Raw genomic sequence first — 19,799 nt, 5'->3', positions numbered from 1 at the left:
TTTTGATAAACTGGTTGTCTGTGCTGAATCACAGAGTTGCCCTATGGGGTGTGGTCCTTTTTTGTTGTTGGCAACCTTCAGTCTCGAAAGACTATGGTATCCCGCTCTGAAAGGTGGTTCTGGAACAGCGTCTAGCGTGGCTGAAAAGGCCAATCCGGTAGAGACAATCCCTTCCACACTGGGAGCAAGTGCAGTCTGTCCCTAGTCTGTCTCCCTGGCTATGGGCCTTCCTTCTTTGCCTCAGACTGTTGGCCAAGTGTCTCTTCAAACTGGAAGAGGCCATGCTGCACAGCCTGCCTCCAAGCGGGCCGCTCAGAGGCCAAGGTTTCCCACCTGTTGAGGTCCACTCCTAAGGCCTTCAGATCCCTCTTGCAGATGTCCTTGTATCGCAGCTGTGGTCTACCTGTAGGGCGCTTTCCTTGCACGAGTTCTCCATAGAGGAGATCCTTTGGGATCCGGCCATCATCCATTCTCACGACATGACCGAGCCAACGCAGGCGTCTCTGTTTCAGCAGTGCATACATGCTAGGGATTCCAGCACGTTCCAGGACTGTGTTGTCCAGTCCAGGTGTGGTCCATGGTAGTTTGAATGTGCAGTTGTTTTGCTGCCCTCAGCATGTGTGCTTATTGTTGGGTTAGGTGTGTTCAGCACTGTGTGTTGACGGTAGAAGTCAAGGAGAGCTTAGATTCTAGAAAGGTTGCCTGAGATTGGTATGCACACATGTGTGCATGTGCATGCCTGCTGTTCCATGTCTCACAACTTTTAACAACACAGATGGCTCTTCTAAGGACAGGCTGCTGCCTCAGTTACAATGAATCCTGCTGCTCTGCAATGGTTTGCATGGGAAGGTCCTGCACATCTCTCATATTTATTGCACACTCCTTGGGTTTGGTGATGATGCTGTCAGTAGGAATGGAAAGTACCATGACGCATCATCTCAGTTCCTACTTGGCTGATCATAGCTCTGATGATCTGTGGAAATCATTTTGGCTGTTCATGACAAACATACAGTTCATTGTATGCTAGTGGAAGGGAGCAGTGCCCTGTCCAGTTGTGTGTGTACTACTGCTTGTTGATTGCACATGAACCTAATGGAGAGAGCTTGTAAATAGCTGCTCATGCCCATCCTGGCAGCTGTCAAAGCTCACCTGAGCTGAGAAGGCCAACATGCAGCAAAGTTGGCGTTGTTGCCTTATTTTGCTTAGCTTAATGCAATTCTTTGCCAACAAAGTTCTAGGTCTTTAAACAAATCTGTTTTTATTTTCTTTCCTTTCCTACAAGAACTTTCTCAGGGTTAAGCTTGAGTCGAGTCATGAGTCTCCACACCCTGCGACTCAACGTGAAAACGAGCTTTAAACACTCCCCTGATGTCCCTGCCCATCTGTAAACAAGGTGGAAAGGGTGGGAAGGACTGCGTGAGAGTGGGACAGAAGCAGCAAGAGATTGGATGGTCACATGAAGCAGCTGTGAGTCATACCAGAATGACCCAATCCTTTGCAGCTCTACTCAGAAGTAGTCCCATTTGCACTGGTCATTCAGTGAGGCTTCCTCTTCCCAAGTAACAACGGAGCTATGAGGAGCCATGCGGAGCCATGCGTTGGAAAGCGTGATCACTATGAACCGCCTGCCTCCACTGCTTCCCTGCCTCTTCTTCCCTCCCTGGGCTTCTCCAGCCAATCCTAAGGCAAGAACCCCCTTGGGTTCCTCCTTCTGCCCTATCTCATTCAAAGAAAAAAACTAGACCGCCCATCCTTTGTCCAATGGCTATTGGTTTCTTTAGAGATGGGCAAGAGCCCGCTCCTGCCTCCTGCTGGATGCAAAAGCAAAACATTAACCCTTCCCTGCCTCCTGGCTGGAACTTTCCTACTGCTCCCCTGGTCTGAATGATGGCACCACGAGGTCTTTCATGCCATGAAAATAGTAAGCAAGCACACACAGACTCCAGTGTGCATGTGTAGGGTGCCAAGTCAAGTGGCTTCAGACTCGAGTCAGTTATTGGCGTAGGTGACTCGAGCCTCCACAAGTCAGCGAAAAACGCTGATTTTTCACGTGTGTTCCCATCCCTACCACAATTCATTAAAGTGAATGCTGAAATATAGTTTTTGTTGATTCTTTGCTGTTTCCTTTCAACTCACGAAATTCACTGGCTTGTCTGGGAAAAGTGACCACATCAACCTATCAACCTAACCCAGTGATTTTCAACCACTGTGCCATGGTACGCTGGTGTGCTGTGAATAGTTCACCGGTATGTTGAGTGAATTTGGGGGTGGGTCATTTACTATTAGGGCCATTTGGGGATGTGACCCCCACTGCCCTCAATGTGGTGTGCCTTGTTAATTGTCAAAACACTGAGTGTGCCTTGACAATTTTAGTACCATGTCAGTGTGCCAAAAGGTTGAAAATCACTGACCTAATTAGCTTCTCCCAGGTACTGGCAGTTGTTTTTAAAACATAATACACTTTCTGGTTTCTGTTGCCTTGCTATGAACTCGGGAGCTCCCAGTCTGTGACCAGATGGGCAGTCAACACCAGTAAACTGAAGCTGCTCTGTTTAGAATGAGGCAGGTGGCTTGCCTGCCTGCCTTGTCCCTGCGCCTGGGCCTCATCTCTTTCAAAAAGCTTGAAATGGAAGAGTCATTCCATGGTACAGATCCCTTCTTAATCCCAGGCTAAAGATGAGGCAGGTGACTGTTGAAATGAGCAAAGCTACACTCGCTTCATCATGTCCCATTTGTCATCAGGACCCCTGAGTAGAAAGCAGATGAAATAGCCAGTCGTCGCTATGGAATCAAATTGAACACTGTTTATTTTTGTTCCTCTTGTTAACTGTATAACACAGGAGATAAGACTGCCCCCTCTCCCCCTCCTGGAAGAGAGAACTTTTGCGAAACTGGGTAGAGCAACATGTATGAAGTTGCCCTGATAGTCAGACCCCTTTCTTTGAATGTTGCAGGATTCAACCTTCTACTATAACTTGGACCAACCCAATAAATGTAAGGTCTTGAGCAATGTGCGGTGTTTTCTGGAGTTCTTCAATAAGTTGGATGTTAGGTGTAACAAAAAAACCAAAGTGGGAAGAATGGCAGGTGTGATGTGGTGCCCCCAACTCTGCAACTTGCAACAACCACAAAATGAAGTACAAGAGGAATCCCGCAACTTGGTGCAGAAGAGCTTCACTAGGTGTTCAGCAGGATCTTGGTCAGCGTTTGGGCCTTCCAAGAAGAAGATTTAACTCCCCTCCCCCACTCTTGGAAATATAAATTCTGGTAACTGAGACCCCACTTAAGTTATGGCAATGCCACAAAGTCATTGTATTGTGGGAATGAGGTAAGGGGGGTTGAGGTGGATTTCTGAGTTGGAAAGGGAGGAAAACCATATGTGATAAAGGAACAAAACAAATGCTAAAATCATTATTCTTAATAATATTATTATACTGCTCTTCAACAAAGAAGTAGTTAACAAGGCAGTTTCCATTGGTTCCCTGTTCCCAAAGTGCTCACCTTTGAGCAAAAAAAAGGTGACCACAGGGGGACATTTCAGAGACTTTTCTGTCTTCTCCCAGAGAAGTTTTCTCCTTCATTCCACAAAACTAGAATCAGAGATCACCCAAAAACTGATTGGCAGGAGACTAAAGACGGACAGCAGGAGATTCTTCTTCACATGGAATTTAGTTCATGGGATATGCAAAGTGTGGTGAGGGCTGCTAGATGGCTTTGAAATGGGATTAGACAGATTAATGAATGGAAAGATCAACTGCTGTTAGCCATGATGGCTCTGTGAAGCCTGCATATTCAGGAATAATGTGCCACTGAATGCCAGGTGTTGGGTGGGGGCAAAAAGTGACAGATGGGTGCTGTTGCATTGTGCCCTTGCAGTGATGTCTCTGCTTGGCCACTGTGGGGAAACAGCATACCTCCAAAAGCCAGATGCGAGAGAGGGCACCAGGATGCAGGTCTCCTGTTATATGCTCCCTGAGGCATCTGGTGGGCCACTGTGAGTTTCAGGAGGCTGGACTAGATGGGCTTTTGGCCTGATCCAGCTGGGCTTTTCTTATGTAGGGTTCTGGCATAGAGGAACCTTTCCAGCAGGGCTCTTTGCAGGAGAGGGGGGGAGAGAGAGAGAGTCAGACCCTACCTCTGTGACTGAATATTCTTGTGGAGGTTCACGCTTATTTGTAATGGCATCAGCAACATGTTTGAGAGGAAGTGTGTGTTTGCCACTCTTCCACAATGTCTGTGCTCCAACCCATGTATGAACTGGAGCTTGGTGTCCCATGTCTGACTATGTGAACCTCTGAACATTACATTGGGGGGCCACATGACTCTTTTTGTCTTGTAAGATTGGGTTCTGATGGCCCATTCAGACATGCAAATCACCACTTGGTGAATGTAAGGAATATTTGAACAGGAGATTCACATTTTCAGTAAATGAGTGATGAGGAATTAAGTGCATGTCTGAACCAGCCCTGCATTGCAAGGATAATAATCATGACTTGTTTTGTCATTTCCTCTTTTGCCCATGGCCATATTTCAAATGAAAAGCGTGGATGATGTTTCTTCATGGTACAGAACACTTACAACACCAACAGTCTGAAATCATGTTGCGTCAGTCCTATTTGTGAACTGACAAATCTCTGGGACAAAAGGCTTGCTGTCGTATTTTGCTTTTTCCCCATTATTTTTTTTAACTCCCACATTGGGCTTACTTTCTGTGTTGCAGTGACCCTCTGGACTGTTGAATAAACATCTCAGCTTCCTTATAATTGAAACTAGTCATCACAAAACTATGAATAAGATCAGGGAAAGGGAGAGGGGGAGGCAGAAGGAAAGGTGCAACTGAGACGAGAACAGATTGAGAAACCAGAATTTAACAACAAAAAAGAACTTCCTGGTTTTGTTTTGGTTTTCTAAAGAGGGTTTAGTAATTAAGCTGACTTCCCATCCGATTGAGGAAGAAGGTACTAAAAAATGGAGTTATAACATGAAAATCCACGCACCATTTTTAGTATACAGGGTGTACTTCAGTTTACAGTCTTTAACTCATTCATCTTCACTGTGGCTCTCTAAGGTCAAATACTTGATGTTCCCATTTTTCATAGGGGAATGGCAACTACATTTTCTTTTTTTGTCAATAGAAAAGATAGAAGCAGGCAGGTTTTTAGTCTGCATGATGACTTAGCCTATGTGTGCACCAAATGTCAGATTTCTAAATGTCATGGAAATGCTTTTAATACTTTGGAATACTCTTGGAGTTGGTGTTTTTAGATGGTGTGAGCACCTGAGCAGTTTTGCAATCCCAGAGAGGGAGTGAGCTGGCAACAAGGATCTTTGTGTACGTATATACAATACAATAGACACCCACTGCCCGTTCTGAGTACACTTCTGTGAAGTCCATCCCTGGGGCAGAGTCTCTGAGGTAGTGGTACTGGAGGCGCAAGCCCGAGGAGGGCAGCAACAAAGACGAGGAGCTGAAAAAAGTGGTTTGCACACCTGATTTAATCTAGTCAATGACTTCACATTCATTAGGACCTGTTACAACACAGAGTCCCACTTGTACAAGTCCTTAATAAAGTCTTTATCAAAATCAAATCAGAGTCCTTGTTCCTTTCACAAGTCTCTTGGAGGGAATTAGCATGAACTATGCCTGTGCCGCAGAGGTCTGCACCTTACCCCGTTGAGGTTGAGGGTACTCAGCTGCTGGTCCAATGCGAACAGGCTGCGGCTCTCTTGGTTATCTCCTGTTGCCACTGTTGAGGTCTGGGTCCCAAACTCTGTGTCACTGGTATGGTAGAGTGACCCCTTGCAATTTCCCCTCAGGGGGGTTAGTTGGGATGCCCTCCTGCTGTCCCAAGTGGCTGCCCTGCCTATCCCTCTGCTTGCACTGTGCCCGGGACCAGTGGGTGCCCAGGTTTTCCAAGACCCCTGAGCAGGGTTGCTGCCTGGGGGTGTGCCTTGGCTGTGGAGGCTGCTTTCCCTGCTCTCTCCCCTCCCTCGCCCAGGAGCCTCGGGAGGAGCGACCTCCCGCTTCAGCGGTTGGGCTCCTTATGAGCCTTGCCGCGCTCCCAACCAGCTCCGCCCCTTCCGGGATTTGGCCCGGCCCGAGATCTCAGGCCATCCAGCTCCCCAGCTGCCCGTGCCTGCCGCATTGGGAAGGAGCGGCGTGGCCAGGCGGCTGCTTCCACGGCTGGCTCCCCTTTGGGTGGTGACACCACCTCTGCCTGCTGCTCTGGGGCCAGCTGAGCTCACGGGCTCCGGCTGCCCCATCCTGCGGGCTGTCCCGCTGGTCTCCCCGCAGCTCCTTTGGGCAGTGGCGCCACCTCTGCTGGCTGCTCGGGGACCAGCTGGGTCTGTGGGCTCCTGCCCCCCCCCCCGACCCGCAGGTCTCCCTGCGGTTCGCCCCGCATCTCCACCTGCCCAGGGTTGCAGGGCTACCTGGCTGCCTGCCACGTCCTCCCAGGTCCTTCCCGCCACAGGGTAAGTCCCCAGGCGACAACTTCATACATCTGATCAACACTATTATCTGAGAGAGTTCATGCCACAAAAATCTTATTGAGACGGCTGATGGGTTATTCAGATGGGATGTGTGTGTTTATGTACAGTTTTAATTGGTAATGTGTGAAGAGGTCTCTGTGTGACTAGAATCTGACATAGTGATAAGGTTTCTGAAACCTTGGGACCAGCTGCCAATATCTGTCAATGCTAAGCTGCATCAACCAATGGTCTGACTCAGTGCATGGCAACTTCCTAGATATCAGTCAACCATTCTACCCATTTTCCCTCCACCTAGACCACTCTTTGTCAAACCCGGAAAGCCACCTTCCGTTAAAGCAAGACATTCTTGGGTTAGACCAGGGGTGCCCAAACCCCAGCCCTGGGGCCACTTGCGGCCCTCGAGGACTCCCAATGCGGCCCTCAGGGAGCCCCTAGTCTCCAATGAGCCTCTGGCCCTCCGGAGACTTGCTGGAGCCCGCACTGGCCGGACGCAACTGCTCTCAGCGTGAGGGCAACTGTTTGACCTCTTGCGTGAGCTGTGGAATAAGGGCTCCCTCCACTGCTTGCTGTTTCACGTCTGTGATGCAGCTGCAGCAGCAAAGGAAAGGCTGACCTTGCTTTGTGCAAGGCATTTTATAGGCCTCGAGGTATTGCAAGACCTTCATTCATTCATATAAGTTCATCTTTAATATATTCATTTATGTAAACTTGTGTAAATTTATTCAAATTTTAAATGTAAATTAATTATTTTCTTCCCCGGCCCCCGGCACAGTGTCAGAGAGATGATGTGGCCCTCCTGCCAAAAACTTTGGACACACCTGGGCTAGACCAACCTGTAAGCAACATAGTTTATTCATATATACCTTGAAGGGTTCTCCCCATTCTTTCCTCTGTATTTACCTCTCTGAATGAATTCCATATAGTACACTTCTCCTAGACAGATAATAGCTTCCAAAATTTATGCACAGTGGCCTTGTTTATTGTAAGGGTGCAAAACATTGTTGGGTGGCTTGAGCACAATGACTAAGGTTGGAGTTGTACCATTTGCAACACAGCTGTGTTTTGGGCAGAGGAGGAGGAGGAAGTATCAGAACTATGGGTAGATCTCAAGTGGAGACAAAAGACAAGAACAGGACAGGAGTCAAAACCCATGAAGATTCAAGAGACTGTGGTTACCCAGGCAAAGTCCCAACCCAAGGCAGAAGCTCAAAGAGAGCTAATAGTCAGCATGCTGTGTAGAGTTACTTTATTACCAGGGAGCCTGGATGGACTGAGGAAGTATTCCAGCTTGCATCCTGGTGGCTCATTTCATGGAGAAGCTGTGCATGCAGAGCAAAGCGCTGTGCGTTCTGAGATAGCGTCACAAGAAGAGAAAGAGAAGCAACAGTTGAATATGGGTAACAAAGGAACAATGGAAAATTAAAAGTGGGTGTCAGGTTGAGGGTCAGGAAAGGCTGATGGCTACTGCGTAGTAGAGGACCTCTTCATAGTTCACGTCCTGTTGAGTCATTCCTTTTTATGACGCTTTTGCAGAAGCAAGTGGGCAGGGTTCTGTAGAATGAAAGTGATTATTTCCCAGGGACTTCTGGAGAAAGGGGAGACCATACCATTTGGGCCTGAGCATTGCTTTCATCTTGATTGTATCTGATCCTCCCAAGTCTGTGATTTTAGGGAATCTTTTTGACATGTCATTGACATAGAGCCAGTGATATGATATCCCTTGGCCTCAATGCAGCAAAGATTTCTTTGCCAAAGAAACATAAATCTTTCTGAAACTGAAAGAAGTGCTTACTTTTTCTTTCAAAACAACCACCAAGCTAAATGTTCCCTGGAAAAAAAAGTCAGCTTATTAAATGGAAGAGGCTTTACCAGAACTGCTAAATGAAGACATTATTAGTAGAAGTACTTCCATTACTAAAGATCAAAGCACACATATTCTATGATTTAGGGTTGTCTGCAGTGGTGCATGGTTTGTTCACCACAAGGAGTTTGTTTTCTTTGAGGTTCCTTTGGCAACTACATTGTGTGGTCCAGAGTGGAGCACTCTTCATATGGGATGCAACTTCCATGTGACAGTGTGTACGATTTTCCATATCCAGTGGAATGCTTGGGAACAAATCTTTTTGACATGGTATCTTGTCCGTGTAGAACTGCTTTCAAGACAAATATAATGAGAAGTCAAGTGTACTGTCCTCTCGTGAGGACTGTACCACTGGATGCATATTGCATTGCAAGTCCTGCGAGTGAATTGAACCTTAAGAGCAAATGTACAGTAGCTGCATTAGGCTTTTGTTTCCAGCTTCAACCAAATGTGCAAAAGGAATTGATTTGCACAAATGGGTGAAAAATAAATTGTTAGCTCTTCTTTTTCATTTTAATGACATTAGGAAGCTGCCTTCTACCAGCTGAACCCTTGGTCAGTCTAGATCAGTACTGCCAGCCCTGAGTTTCAGCAGCAATCCAGCATTTCATAGAGGACTTTTTCTCTGTCTGACCTGGAGAGGCTGCAAGGAATTGCTCTTGGGAGTTTCTGCATAGTGGAGCAGGTGCTTTAGCACTGAACTTATGGGCTGTTTAATAATTTAACTTTCTCTTTGTAGCACCAGAAAACAATGAAAGTTGTTGATAAACTTGTTTTAGTTGATGAATTTTAAATCTGGCAATGTTCTAGCAAATTATTTACATATTTGAATTGGGAGTATACCTGTTGGACTCTAGGGTGTTTTGCCCACCCGACAACTTGGTGGAGTAGATCATGCTTATTCCCATTTTCAAGTCTGTAATGTCCAATAAGATGACTGACGGTATAGCTGAAGTTTGCTCTCTCTGTTGCAAATTCAGCACCGTCCTTTAGACCCATGACTCCCAAGCATTTTTGTCCATGACCCTAAAACCAGTTTTTTATCCTCAGTCTGATGACCCATTTTGGTATGTGATGATGTTGATAATAATGAAGACATTCCCACGACCCTCAAGAACATCGGGGTGACCCCTAGTTGGGGAACCACTGCTTTAGGCCATTCATTCTTTGACACTGATATAATACTAATCTGACACTTAATATTGATATATTTGCTTAGCACAGAAGTGGGCACAAGAGAGTCCTCCATCCACTAGTCCAGTTCATCTACCTTATGCTTACTGGTTCCTGGAATTTTTGCAAATAATGCTGGACAAGATTCACATTGGTCTAGTCCTGCAGACTAGGTTTTTTCTTCTGCAGGCTACTTAGGCTTCTTTAACATTTAGTTACATCTCAACTATTAAGAGAGTCTGAGAATGTGCTATTGTTGTAAATTTAAAACATGCTAGTAGATGCAGGGGAATTTTGATGGGTGGGGGAAAGCACTGTATATCGTACTAATTCACCTGCCGCTACAATCTCAGGGACTTAAATTTGGGAGCCTGAGTTATACCATTGTCACTTTGAGTTCTTGAACTTAAAACCAAAACAAATTCATTTGATATGAAGGTTGAGCTGTTTAACGGACCATTTTTTTCTGCACATTGTGGCTACTAGAAATGAATTTTAATTTCTGGTGGTTGAATTACTTGTTTATCAAGCAAGTGATTCATTTCTGTACCTGGGCGCCAGAACTAATGAGTCAGGCTACAGATTTGTTTTTTTAGCTTGATCTGTTCCATGGTACAGGATCCGACTCAACACTACTCAGCAAACGCTTAGATGAGTGGGAGTAAAGTTTGAATTACTTTTCACATCTCGTCCGTGTGTGTGTACACATGTACGTGTTTTGGTGTTCTACCAAGAGGTTGTCATTCTTGAATTTGATAGAGCTGCTAGGTCCATTCTGCATTTTTCAGAAGAGCAATGTAAAACTCTGAGAGTGATAGTGAAGGCTGGAGTGAATGGATGCACCGCCTGCTGCATATGTCGCTCTTTGTAGTGAGGAACATTTACTTCCCTTTAGAGCATTGAAGTTCAAATTGCACATCATTAGATTCTCATGGAGATTTGGAGCATCTTCTGTGTGAAAGAAGGCTACAGCATTCTGAGATTTTTTGTTTAGAAAAAAGACAATGAAGCCGGGACTTCTATTCATAGTTCTATTAAATTATGCATAGTGTAGAGAGAGAGAGAATGAGATAACGTTTTCTCTCCTTCTCCCATAATACTGGACGTTGGATTGTCCAATGATACTGATTGGCAGTAGATTCAGGGTAGGCAAAAGTAAATGCTTCACGCAACACAGAATTGTTGAATGAGTTCCCAAGCCACAATATGTGGGGTGGGCAACTGGCTTCAAAAGAGGATTGGGCATAGAAGATCTGAATGACTGAATGGAACTTCCATCTTTAGTATACTGAATATCAGTTGATGGGGGAATCCCAGTTGTAGACCTCTTGGAGGCCACTGTATTCCCAGCTGTATCTGGAGAGGCCAAGAATTAAACCTGGAACCTTCTACATGCCAAGTGTGTTCACAACCACTGAACTGTGGCCATGACCTAACCCATGCTGTAGTCCAGTGGTTTTCAACTTTTTTTGTCTCATGGCACACTGACAAGGTACTAAAATTGCCAAGGCACACCATCAGTTTTTTTACAATAGACAAGGCACACCATGCTGTTGGTGGGAGGCTCACATCCCCCAATGGTCCTATTAATAAATGACCCTCCCTCAAACTCCCGTGGCACACCTACAGACCATTTGCAGCACACCAGTGTGCCATGGCACAGTGGTTGAAAAAAACACTGCTGCTGTAGGCTGCTGTAGTCTACAGCAGTGGTTCTCAGGCACTGCAATATTGGGGACCACTGGTCTGTTCTTTGCAGAGCACTATGTTTTCTTGTCGTACAGCAATCAAATGGAAAGTTTTAAAGTAAACACTGCGGGAAAAACGGATTGCCTCTTCAGTGAGGTTGGGGAAACACCTTGCGAAATCTCTGGCTCCTCAGTGTTTTTTCATTATGTTCTCAAAGGCTGCCTGAAAATACTTTGGGAATCAGTAGCAGCCCCTCAGAAAACTACCTAAGAACTACCAGTTTATAGTATATAAGTCCTTAGTTCCTTCTAAAACAGGGGTGCCCAAACCCTGGCCCTGGGGCCACATGCGGCCCTCAAGGCCTCTCAATGTGACCCTCAGGGAGCCCCCAGTCTCCAATGAGCCTCTGGCCCTCCAGAGATTTGTTGCAGCCCGCACTGGCCGGACACAACTGCTCTCAGCGTGAAGGCAACTATTTGACCTTTTTGCGTGAGCTGTGGGATGAGGGCTTCCTCCACTGCTTGCTGTTTCATGTCTCTGATGCAGTAGTGGCAGCAAAGGAAAGGCCAGCCTTGCTTTGTGCAAGGCCTTTTATAGGCCTTGAGGTATTGCAAGACCTTCATTCATTCATATGAGTTCATCTTTAATATATTCATTTATCTAAACTTATGTAAATTTATTCAAATTTTAAATGTAAATTAATTCTTTCTTTCCCCGGCCCCCGACACAGTGTCAGAGAGATGATGTGGCCCTCCTGCCAAACACTTTGGACACCCCTGTTCTAAAGCATTGTTTCCCGAATGGTGGATCGGTACCCACCAGTGACTCCTAACCTGATTGTTGGTGGATCCTGAAACTGACAAGGTGTTAGCGGATAAGGAAAATGGATTGAGCCCTATGAAAAAGACTACCAGAATGGTCCCAGTTTGATGAACATGGAGCTTAACAAATGCTCGAGGAGTTGGTTCTCCTCATAGTATAAAGCAGGGGTGCTCACACTTTTTTGGCTCGAGAGCTACTTTGAAACCCAGCAAGGCCCGGAGATCTACCAGAGTTTTTTTTTACAATGTTCGCGCCATCATAACATATAACATTTATGGGTACAATGTATGTTGGTGTACCTTGAGCCCCACTGAGTATAACAGGACTTACTCCTGAGTAGACATGCCTAGGATTAGGCTGTGAGGCTGCAATTCTAGCCACACTTACCTGGGAGTAAGCCCCATTGAGTACAATGGGCCTTACTCCCGGCGTTTCCTCCCAGAAGCACCTGAAGGGGGGGGGTCGGCACTCCGCGATCTACTCATTTTGCCTTGCGATCTACTGGTAGATCGCGATCCACCTATTGAGCACCCCTGGTATAAAGGATAAAAACAGAGGCTTGAGTGACTGGTAAAGTGAAACTTTTTTTTTTGCCTTGTAAAGCTAGGTGGGTCCTGACAGAGTGTTGCTTTAAAAAGTGGATCTCAGTGCTAAAAAGTTTGGGAACCACTGTTCTAAAGCATGCTCACTAAACAACATCTAATCCTAATTATTTTTTTTTAAGTTAGAAGATGTAGTTCCGTGATGTATTTCACAGTCCTTAAAAATAGGAATGCACCTTCTCATTATATTTCCTGCCTTCTGGTGCTCCTAATTTTTCTCCAAGGCATGTTTTCAGATAACATCTCGTGAGCAATGGCAGACCCCAGACCTGCTGTTTTCATATACTCCTTTAGTGTTTGTAATGTTGATCACCAAAGGATCTTGGGTCTCTGGCTTCCTGTGAGAATGAGATAATTGCTCTCCAGTAGGTAGCCGATGACGTACAGTATCAGGCGGAACCCCTGGGACTTGAATCACAAATGTGGGCTGATACTGTGGGTAAATGAATAAACACAAGGTTATCACACTTCCTGCATAACAATCCCTTTGTTTCAAAGGAAAAGTCATTTTTTTGCCTTGGCAGAAAGTGATATGAAATTTTAGCACAAGATGTGTTGTTAAAGAAATACAGTTTAACTCTGGTTCTCAAGCCAGGAAGTGTTGATAAGATTGCAAAAAAATGTGAAAAATGAAAAAAAAAAAAATTCCACCCCTTTCCCCTACAGTGGGGAGTGGCTGTAGCTCAGCTGTAGAGCCCTGGTTTGCATGCAGGAGGTACCAGGTTCAATCGCTAGCAGCATCTCCAGGTATGGCAGAGTCAAGACTCCACCTGAAACCCTGGAGATCCAAGGTTGACACTGCTAAGGTGGATTGACCAGTGAATTCAGTGTAAGGGAGCATCCTGTGTGCTTCCAAAGTGATATGGTATTGCACCAGGAGGGTGGGTGGGATCAACAGCATTTCTGCATTTGCATTCTGCATTTCTGCAGGGATGTTATATATCCATGTTATATGCATGTATATATGATTGGAGGGACTGAAGGTGTTTTATGGTTCAGCCTACCTTCATCAAAAAAGCTCATTCCCACCATACTTTGGTAGGAGAATCCACCCTTGGGTTGGGTAAAAGCAAAGGGAACATTCCAGGCTCCATGTTTTCCCTGCAGCCTGTGCCTTTAAAACGAAGAATTTGCCAGTTTTTGAGCCTCTTTTTGTGCTTCATTATAGATCTTATTTCCCAGGAACCTAAATGTGTTTCTTTTGCTTGATGTACATAGAACAGTGATTGGCTGTTTGCTTTGATAAACATGCCTCTGCCCAGGCTTACAATCTGATTTTACACTCTATGGTTTGTTTCATCCGAATTGGAGACCTTCCCCCTGGCACTTGTTTTATGCATGGTGTCCTTTCCCATGCAACTTCTTTCTTGCCTAGGAAGGTGAGATTGGGTACCCATCTGATCCATGACCTTTGGGTTAGTTGGAATTGGGCAGATTTGTACAACTCTGCCTTGAAACATTGAACATGAACAAAAAGCAAGTTACTCCTACGTGAACTAGAAAACGTAAACTTTATAAGAGAACCGCACTAAGTTGTGCTGGGATATAGGGCAGTCCATTCCCAGGTCCCTGTGTACACATGCACAGAGTCCTCTGCACAACTTGGGTCTCCTCCCCACCAGGCTCCATTCTGTCCTATCTTCAGCTTACCTAGCTAGGCAGGTGGCAGGCAGCTGCAAAAATAGGGCCTCTTTCCTCTTTGGAGCAGCCAGACTGACCAGGAGGAGGAATAGGAAGTACTTGCACTAGCCTTGCACAGGCATCTCCTTTCTCCCCCTTCCCTGCACCAATCGGTCTTGCTCCAAGGGACCCTTGGCAAGCAGAGAGCAAGACCAGTGACCTCCATGGAAGTTGGAGCAGCCTCTAGAATCTAGAGCTGAATGGTGACCCTAGATTTTTAAAAACTATATGTACACATAGAGTTATGAAGATCTAGAGTCTCCACATAGCAAAGTATTTCTGTAGGTTGTGGCTACTTCTGTAGAAGCTTTTTGGTCCCTGTGTGAGCTCTTGCGGAGCCATCGTCCTCCAACGTCTACTTGCCTCTGCTATTTCTATTATTGAGGTAGCACTGGATTATGATGATGATGATGTGTGATGGGTAGGAACAGCTCCTGCATTGATCTTTTGGTGTGTGAAATGTTGGAGGGGATGACATGTCCCAAAGTACTTGAATTACTATAAAGTGTGTGTGTGTGTGTGTGTGTAGAGGGGGAATGTTGTCATTTTGGTAACAAAGTGAATTGACCTCGGCTAGGGTGGGAAGGTTCCAGTCACATTCAATGCTGCATCCTCCAGTGCTCACAGGACGAAAGCTGTATGTCCCATTAATGTCTCATTAAGCACATTATTCTTGGGCTTGGAGGAATAAACATTCGTGTGTTTCTTAGCAGCCAGTCACACTTCCCAGCATCAGCTTGAAAACCAAGGTGCTTGAAAACCAGCATCAGCTTGAAAACCAAGGTTATATTTAACCTGCTTTTTATTTATTTTTTAATGGTGACTCGCACCTGCCTGCAAGGATGTAACGGAGACCTCTGTGGGGAGTGGATGTTTGCAATGAAGCAGAGAAGCTTCAGGTTGTAGCCACTTGGCTTTGATTCTGGAATATAAATCTTGATGCTGTCTTGCTGCTCCAATCTCTGCCAAGCAGGTAGGAGTCATCTTTGGCAGCCTTGGAGGTGCTGACAAGTTTAAGGCTCAGATATCAGTGGTGTGCTTGATCCTACCGCTTTGTGACAGTGGAACAAAGGCACAAGGAATAAATCCAGCACACTGTACGTCTGACATTTGTATCACTAGTACCCTGATCCCAAGTAAACATCAATGGTGTTCTCTCTCCTCCTCTCTTCTTATTTTTAGCTTGAAGTCTCAGCGAACTGTAATTGTTTTCATGTTGTATTTTTATTTTTGTAAATTCCGTGTTCTCATCATTGTTTTCTTAGCACCTGTGGAGTCCTTACAGAGTGAGGTCATTGCTTTCTGTGGTTTATTATTGTCCACCCTGACCAGCAGTGGCCCTCCAAGATCTCAGACAGGGATCTTTCCCTGTCCTTCCAAGACATGCCAGGGGTTGAGCCTGGGACCTTCTGCAATCTGCATGCAAAACAGATATTCTTCCACTGAGCTAAGCCCCTTTCCCCTTATCCGTTGCTGCACACTGCTTATGAATCTGGATGGGGTGATTTCTAGGTGCCAGCGTGGGTTGACGAGGAACATGTATTGAGCCCTATGGAAAGTGAAACTGAGCCACTTGTGCATATTTACTCATTAGTAGGCAAACGTATCTGGGCTCTTATGGGCCAGGCAAAGGGGAACGCAAGGCCACCAGAATGGTCTTGAACAGATGAACATGGAGCTCAACAAACATTCCAGAAGGTGGTCCCCCCACCATAGTAAAAAAAAAAAAAGGAAACTTGAGTGACTGCTAAAGTGAAACTTTTTTTAAAAGTCTTGTAAAGCTACATGGTCCCGACAGAGTGTCATTTTAAAAAGTGAGCCCCAGTGCTAAAATGTTTGGGAACCACTTCAGTAGTGGGTTTTCCTTCATGGGAGTTTTTGAAGCAGAGGTTGAACAGCCATAGGATGCTGTAGCAGTTGCCTACACTGAGCAGGAGGCTGGACTAGATGACCTCAAATGGACCTTTCCGCTCTAACCTTCTATAATTCTATGAACGGAGTCTTTGCTATGTCACTACCTCTGTGACCGCTATTATTACTTGAACTTTGCGTGTATGTAGTGCTCATTGAGTATTCAAAGTACTTTTTGTATATCAGTGAGCCTCACAAGAATCCTGTAAGAGACCAATATTATTATCTCCATACTATGTGTGGGAGCCGGAAGCTGAGAGAATAGCAGTTTCGTAATGGCCCCTGAATCCGTTTATGACCATGGTGAGATTTGAATCTGGGACTTCCAAGCTTATGACTCATGGGCTTCTCTGAGGCGTCAAATGATGGCTCCTTGGACTTAGTGCTTGTCTGATAAAGTAGGAGATGTTAACGTAAGTACCTTCCAAGTACCTATTACAGGTGAGCACCTCTGGCTTGCGCTTCGCAGTCCTGACTGAGCTGGCCTTCACTACTACTGGAACCAGAACCAATTTCTAAGAACCTCAGCTTTCACTTTGAAAAGTTAGTTTCATTTTGAACTAAAGCACGTTTCTAGTCCTTCTGGAAGTGAGTGAGCAATGCCTGAGGAAATTTTAGATTGGAAGCTGGATTAGAATTTCAGTCATTGTATAGATGGTGGCACAGCCTCCAACCTCCTGGCCCAACTCCTTGTTCCTCCCTGAGATTAGCAAAACCAGAATTTATTATACAAAATCACAAACATGGAACAAATTGTGCAAAATGGGGAAATACTGCAGTTTGCTCACCTGACATCACGTACGCAGTTAGGGTTCATAATTTTTACATATCTAATTGACAAGGGCTGCAAACAACTCTGTTTGTCTCCTGGAAAGATCACATACTGGAGTATTTCGTAAAGGTTTCCTGGCTTGATACAGAGTTGGGCAAGTGGTCTTTTCCAACAGTGGCATTTGACCTTGATTTAATCTTCGTTGGGATGTTTCCATTAAGCTCATCTTCTTTCTCTCTTGTTTCATTTTTCTTGCAGCCAACTGGGTACATGGAGAACTCAATTTCCTACAGCTCTATTGAAGATGTTCAGTTACTCTCGTGGGAGAATGCCCCTAAGTATTGTTTACAGCTCACGATCCCTGGGGGTACCGTCTTGCTGCAGGTACAGTAAACATGAAAGAACAGCCTTCAAATCTTTCTGATTCTCTGCTTGCTCATTGACAGGAGGATGAACTGATAACAATTGGGCATTCATTGCAACCGGTGTTAAAACGTAATTACATGTGTGCTTAATAACACTATTAGATGCAGTGGGGTGTTAGTTTTAAGATTAAATAGCAGGTGGGAGGGCCATGAAACCACGACAGGCAGGAAGAGATCTTTAGCAGGGGGTGGACCTGGTTTGCACAAAAGAGAAATGCACCTTCAAACACACGCAATTTCGTTCCTCTTTTTGGAAGGTCCCTGATAAACTCCCAGGGCACTCCAGAACATGGTTTGAAATACTATTTATTATAATGAATGCAGCAGCATCAATGAGCATGGCACTTTATATAGAAATGAAAAGACAGGTCCCTGAGTCTAGACCAGCGGATTCCAAACTGTGGGTTGAGACCCACTGGTAGGTTACAACCTGTTTTTGGTGCGTCCCATAGCAGCTGAGCAGAGCCTTCCATGAAAACATGGGTGATGGAAGGGCTCAGATAACTAATTGCCGCAAGCTCTGAGGCTATTCAAAAATCAGAAAGCTGCTAATCGCCCTTCAAAGAGCTCTGCTCCTTGCAAACTGAACTCCTGCAGTTTGCAAACTTGTGTTGGAGCATCTTTTGGGGTTATTGTTACTTGTAAATAAATGTCTTTCTAGATTTTTTTTTTTTTTACAGTCTCATAATCCTAGGTGGGTTCCAAAAGAATGTCATTTAAAAAAAGTGGGTTCCAGTGCGAAAAAGTTTGGGAACCACTGGTCTAGACATTTATGCAAGGGAAATGGCACTGGATGAGAGCAGGATGGAGGTGGGGATAAACAGGAGATGAATATTCACTTGTTTCAATCACACATAGCTACATGTTACAGTGGGGAACAGTCATATGTAGTAGGGAATGGGAGAATAAGGTGTGGTGCCAACAGCTTCATGGCCAAGGTGGGTTTTCAGAAGGGATTTGAAAGTCATGGAATGAGGAATGAGTGTGAATTTATCTTTTTGGAACTATGGGTCAGATGATTTTGGGTGGCAGGCTGGATTTGCCCCATGACCAAAGGTTGCCTATCCTGAATTAGAAGGTGATTATCATGGACAGGAGTATAGCAAGATATGAGAGGTGGAAAGGGTAAAGCCATGGAGGATTTTGAAGGTAAAGACAATGAACTTATACTGGATAAAAAAGACCATACATATAATAAACGGCATCCCGGAATCCATTCGTTTCCTTTGTTGGTGTCAGTGAAACAATATAATGATCTCTAACAAATTATAATAGATAATATTTATGCATCACTGTAAAGTTATTAAGTAATAGCAAATTAAACGTTTATTATAAATAAAGAGGCCTGGTTTTTGAGAAAGAGGGTGCCTCGGAAAATAGAGATTGAGAGGCTGCAGTCATGAAAGAAACCTCCCCCTTTTCCCAGCAATGGTTGTGAGGCACGCTATCCACTCCGGTGCACAGCTGCCATCTCTGGCGGCAGTGGCAGTATGCACAAAAGTAGTAGTGGGGAACTTTTAGGTCTACAGAGCTTGTGTCCTGAGTACACTTCTGTACAGCAGCGAGTCATGGACTCTTCGCTCACAACAGGAGAGGAAACTGAGCGCTTTCCACATGCGCTGCCTCCGACACATCCTCGGCATCACCTGGCAGGACAAAGTTCCACACAACAAAGTTCTGGAACATGCTGGAATCCCTAGCATGTATGCACTGCTGAAACCGAGACACCTGCGTTGGCTCGGTCATGTCGTGAGAATGGATGATGGCCGGATCCCAAAGGATCTCCTCTATGGAGAACTCGTGCAAGGAAAGCGCCCTACAGGTAGACCACAGCTGCGATACAAGGACATCTGCAAGAGGGATCTGAAGGCCTTAGGGATGGACCTCAACAAGTGGGAAACCCTGGCCTCTGAGCGGCCCGCTTGGAGGCAGGCTGTGCAGCATGGCCTTTCCCAGTTTGAAGAGACACTTTGCCAACAGTCTGAGGCTAAGAGGCAAAGAAGGAAGGCCCATAGCCAGGGAGACAGACCAGGGACAGACTGCACTTGCTCCCGGTGTGGAAGGAATTGTCACTCCCGGATTGGCCTTTTCAGCCACACTAGACGCTGTTCCAGAACCACCTTTCAGAGCGCGATACCATAGTCTTTCGAGACTGAAGGTTGTCAATACAAAAAAAAAAAAGTAGTGGGGAAAGTGGTCCTTGCAACAGCAACGGAATCAAAGAGTGAAAAACCTTGGTTTGCACTAATTTGTCAGTCGGGGTCATTTCTAAGCCTACCTGAACTTATCAGGGATTGAACTTGAACTATCTACAAATCAATTATACCCAAACTGTGGATCGCGAAACTGGCAAGCTGATAGCAGACAAAGAA

General features: G+C 45.3%; 1 protein-coding gene across 1 annotated transcript in view; it reads left to right on the top strand.

Moving 5' to 3' along the window:
* The window catches only part of CMIP (c-Maf inducing protein), a 166,067-nt gene that overhangs the window by 74,074 nt on the left and 72,194 nt on the right, over window positions 1-19,799 (top strand). The window contains exon 2 of the mRNA XM_066637659.1: window positions 17,261-17,386. Coding sequence (XP_066493756.1) covers window positions 17,261-17,386 — 126 coding nt within the window. The remainder of the gene's footprint in view (window positions 1-17,260; window positions 17,387-19,799) is intronic.

The sequence above is a fragment of the Tiliqua scincoides genome, chromosome 9, assembly GCF_035046505.1.
Source record: "Tiliqua scincoides isolate rTilSci1 chromosome 9, rTilSci1.hap2, whole genome shotgun sequence".
In the NCBI taxonomy this organism is placed as follows: domain Eukaryota; kingdom Metazoa; phylum Chordata; class Lepidosauria; order Squamata; family Scincidae; genus Tiliqua; species Tiliqua scincoides.
This window is presented reverse-complemented; position numbering and strand designations above follow the sequence as displayed.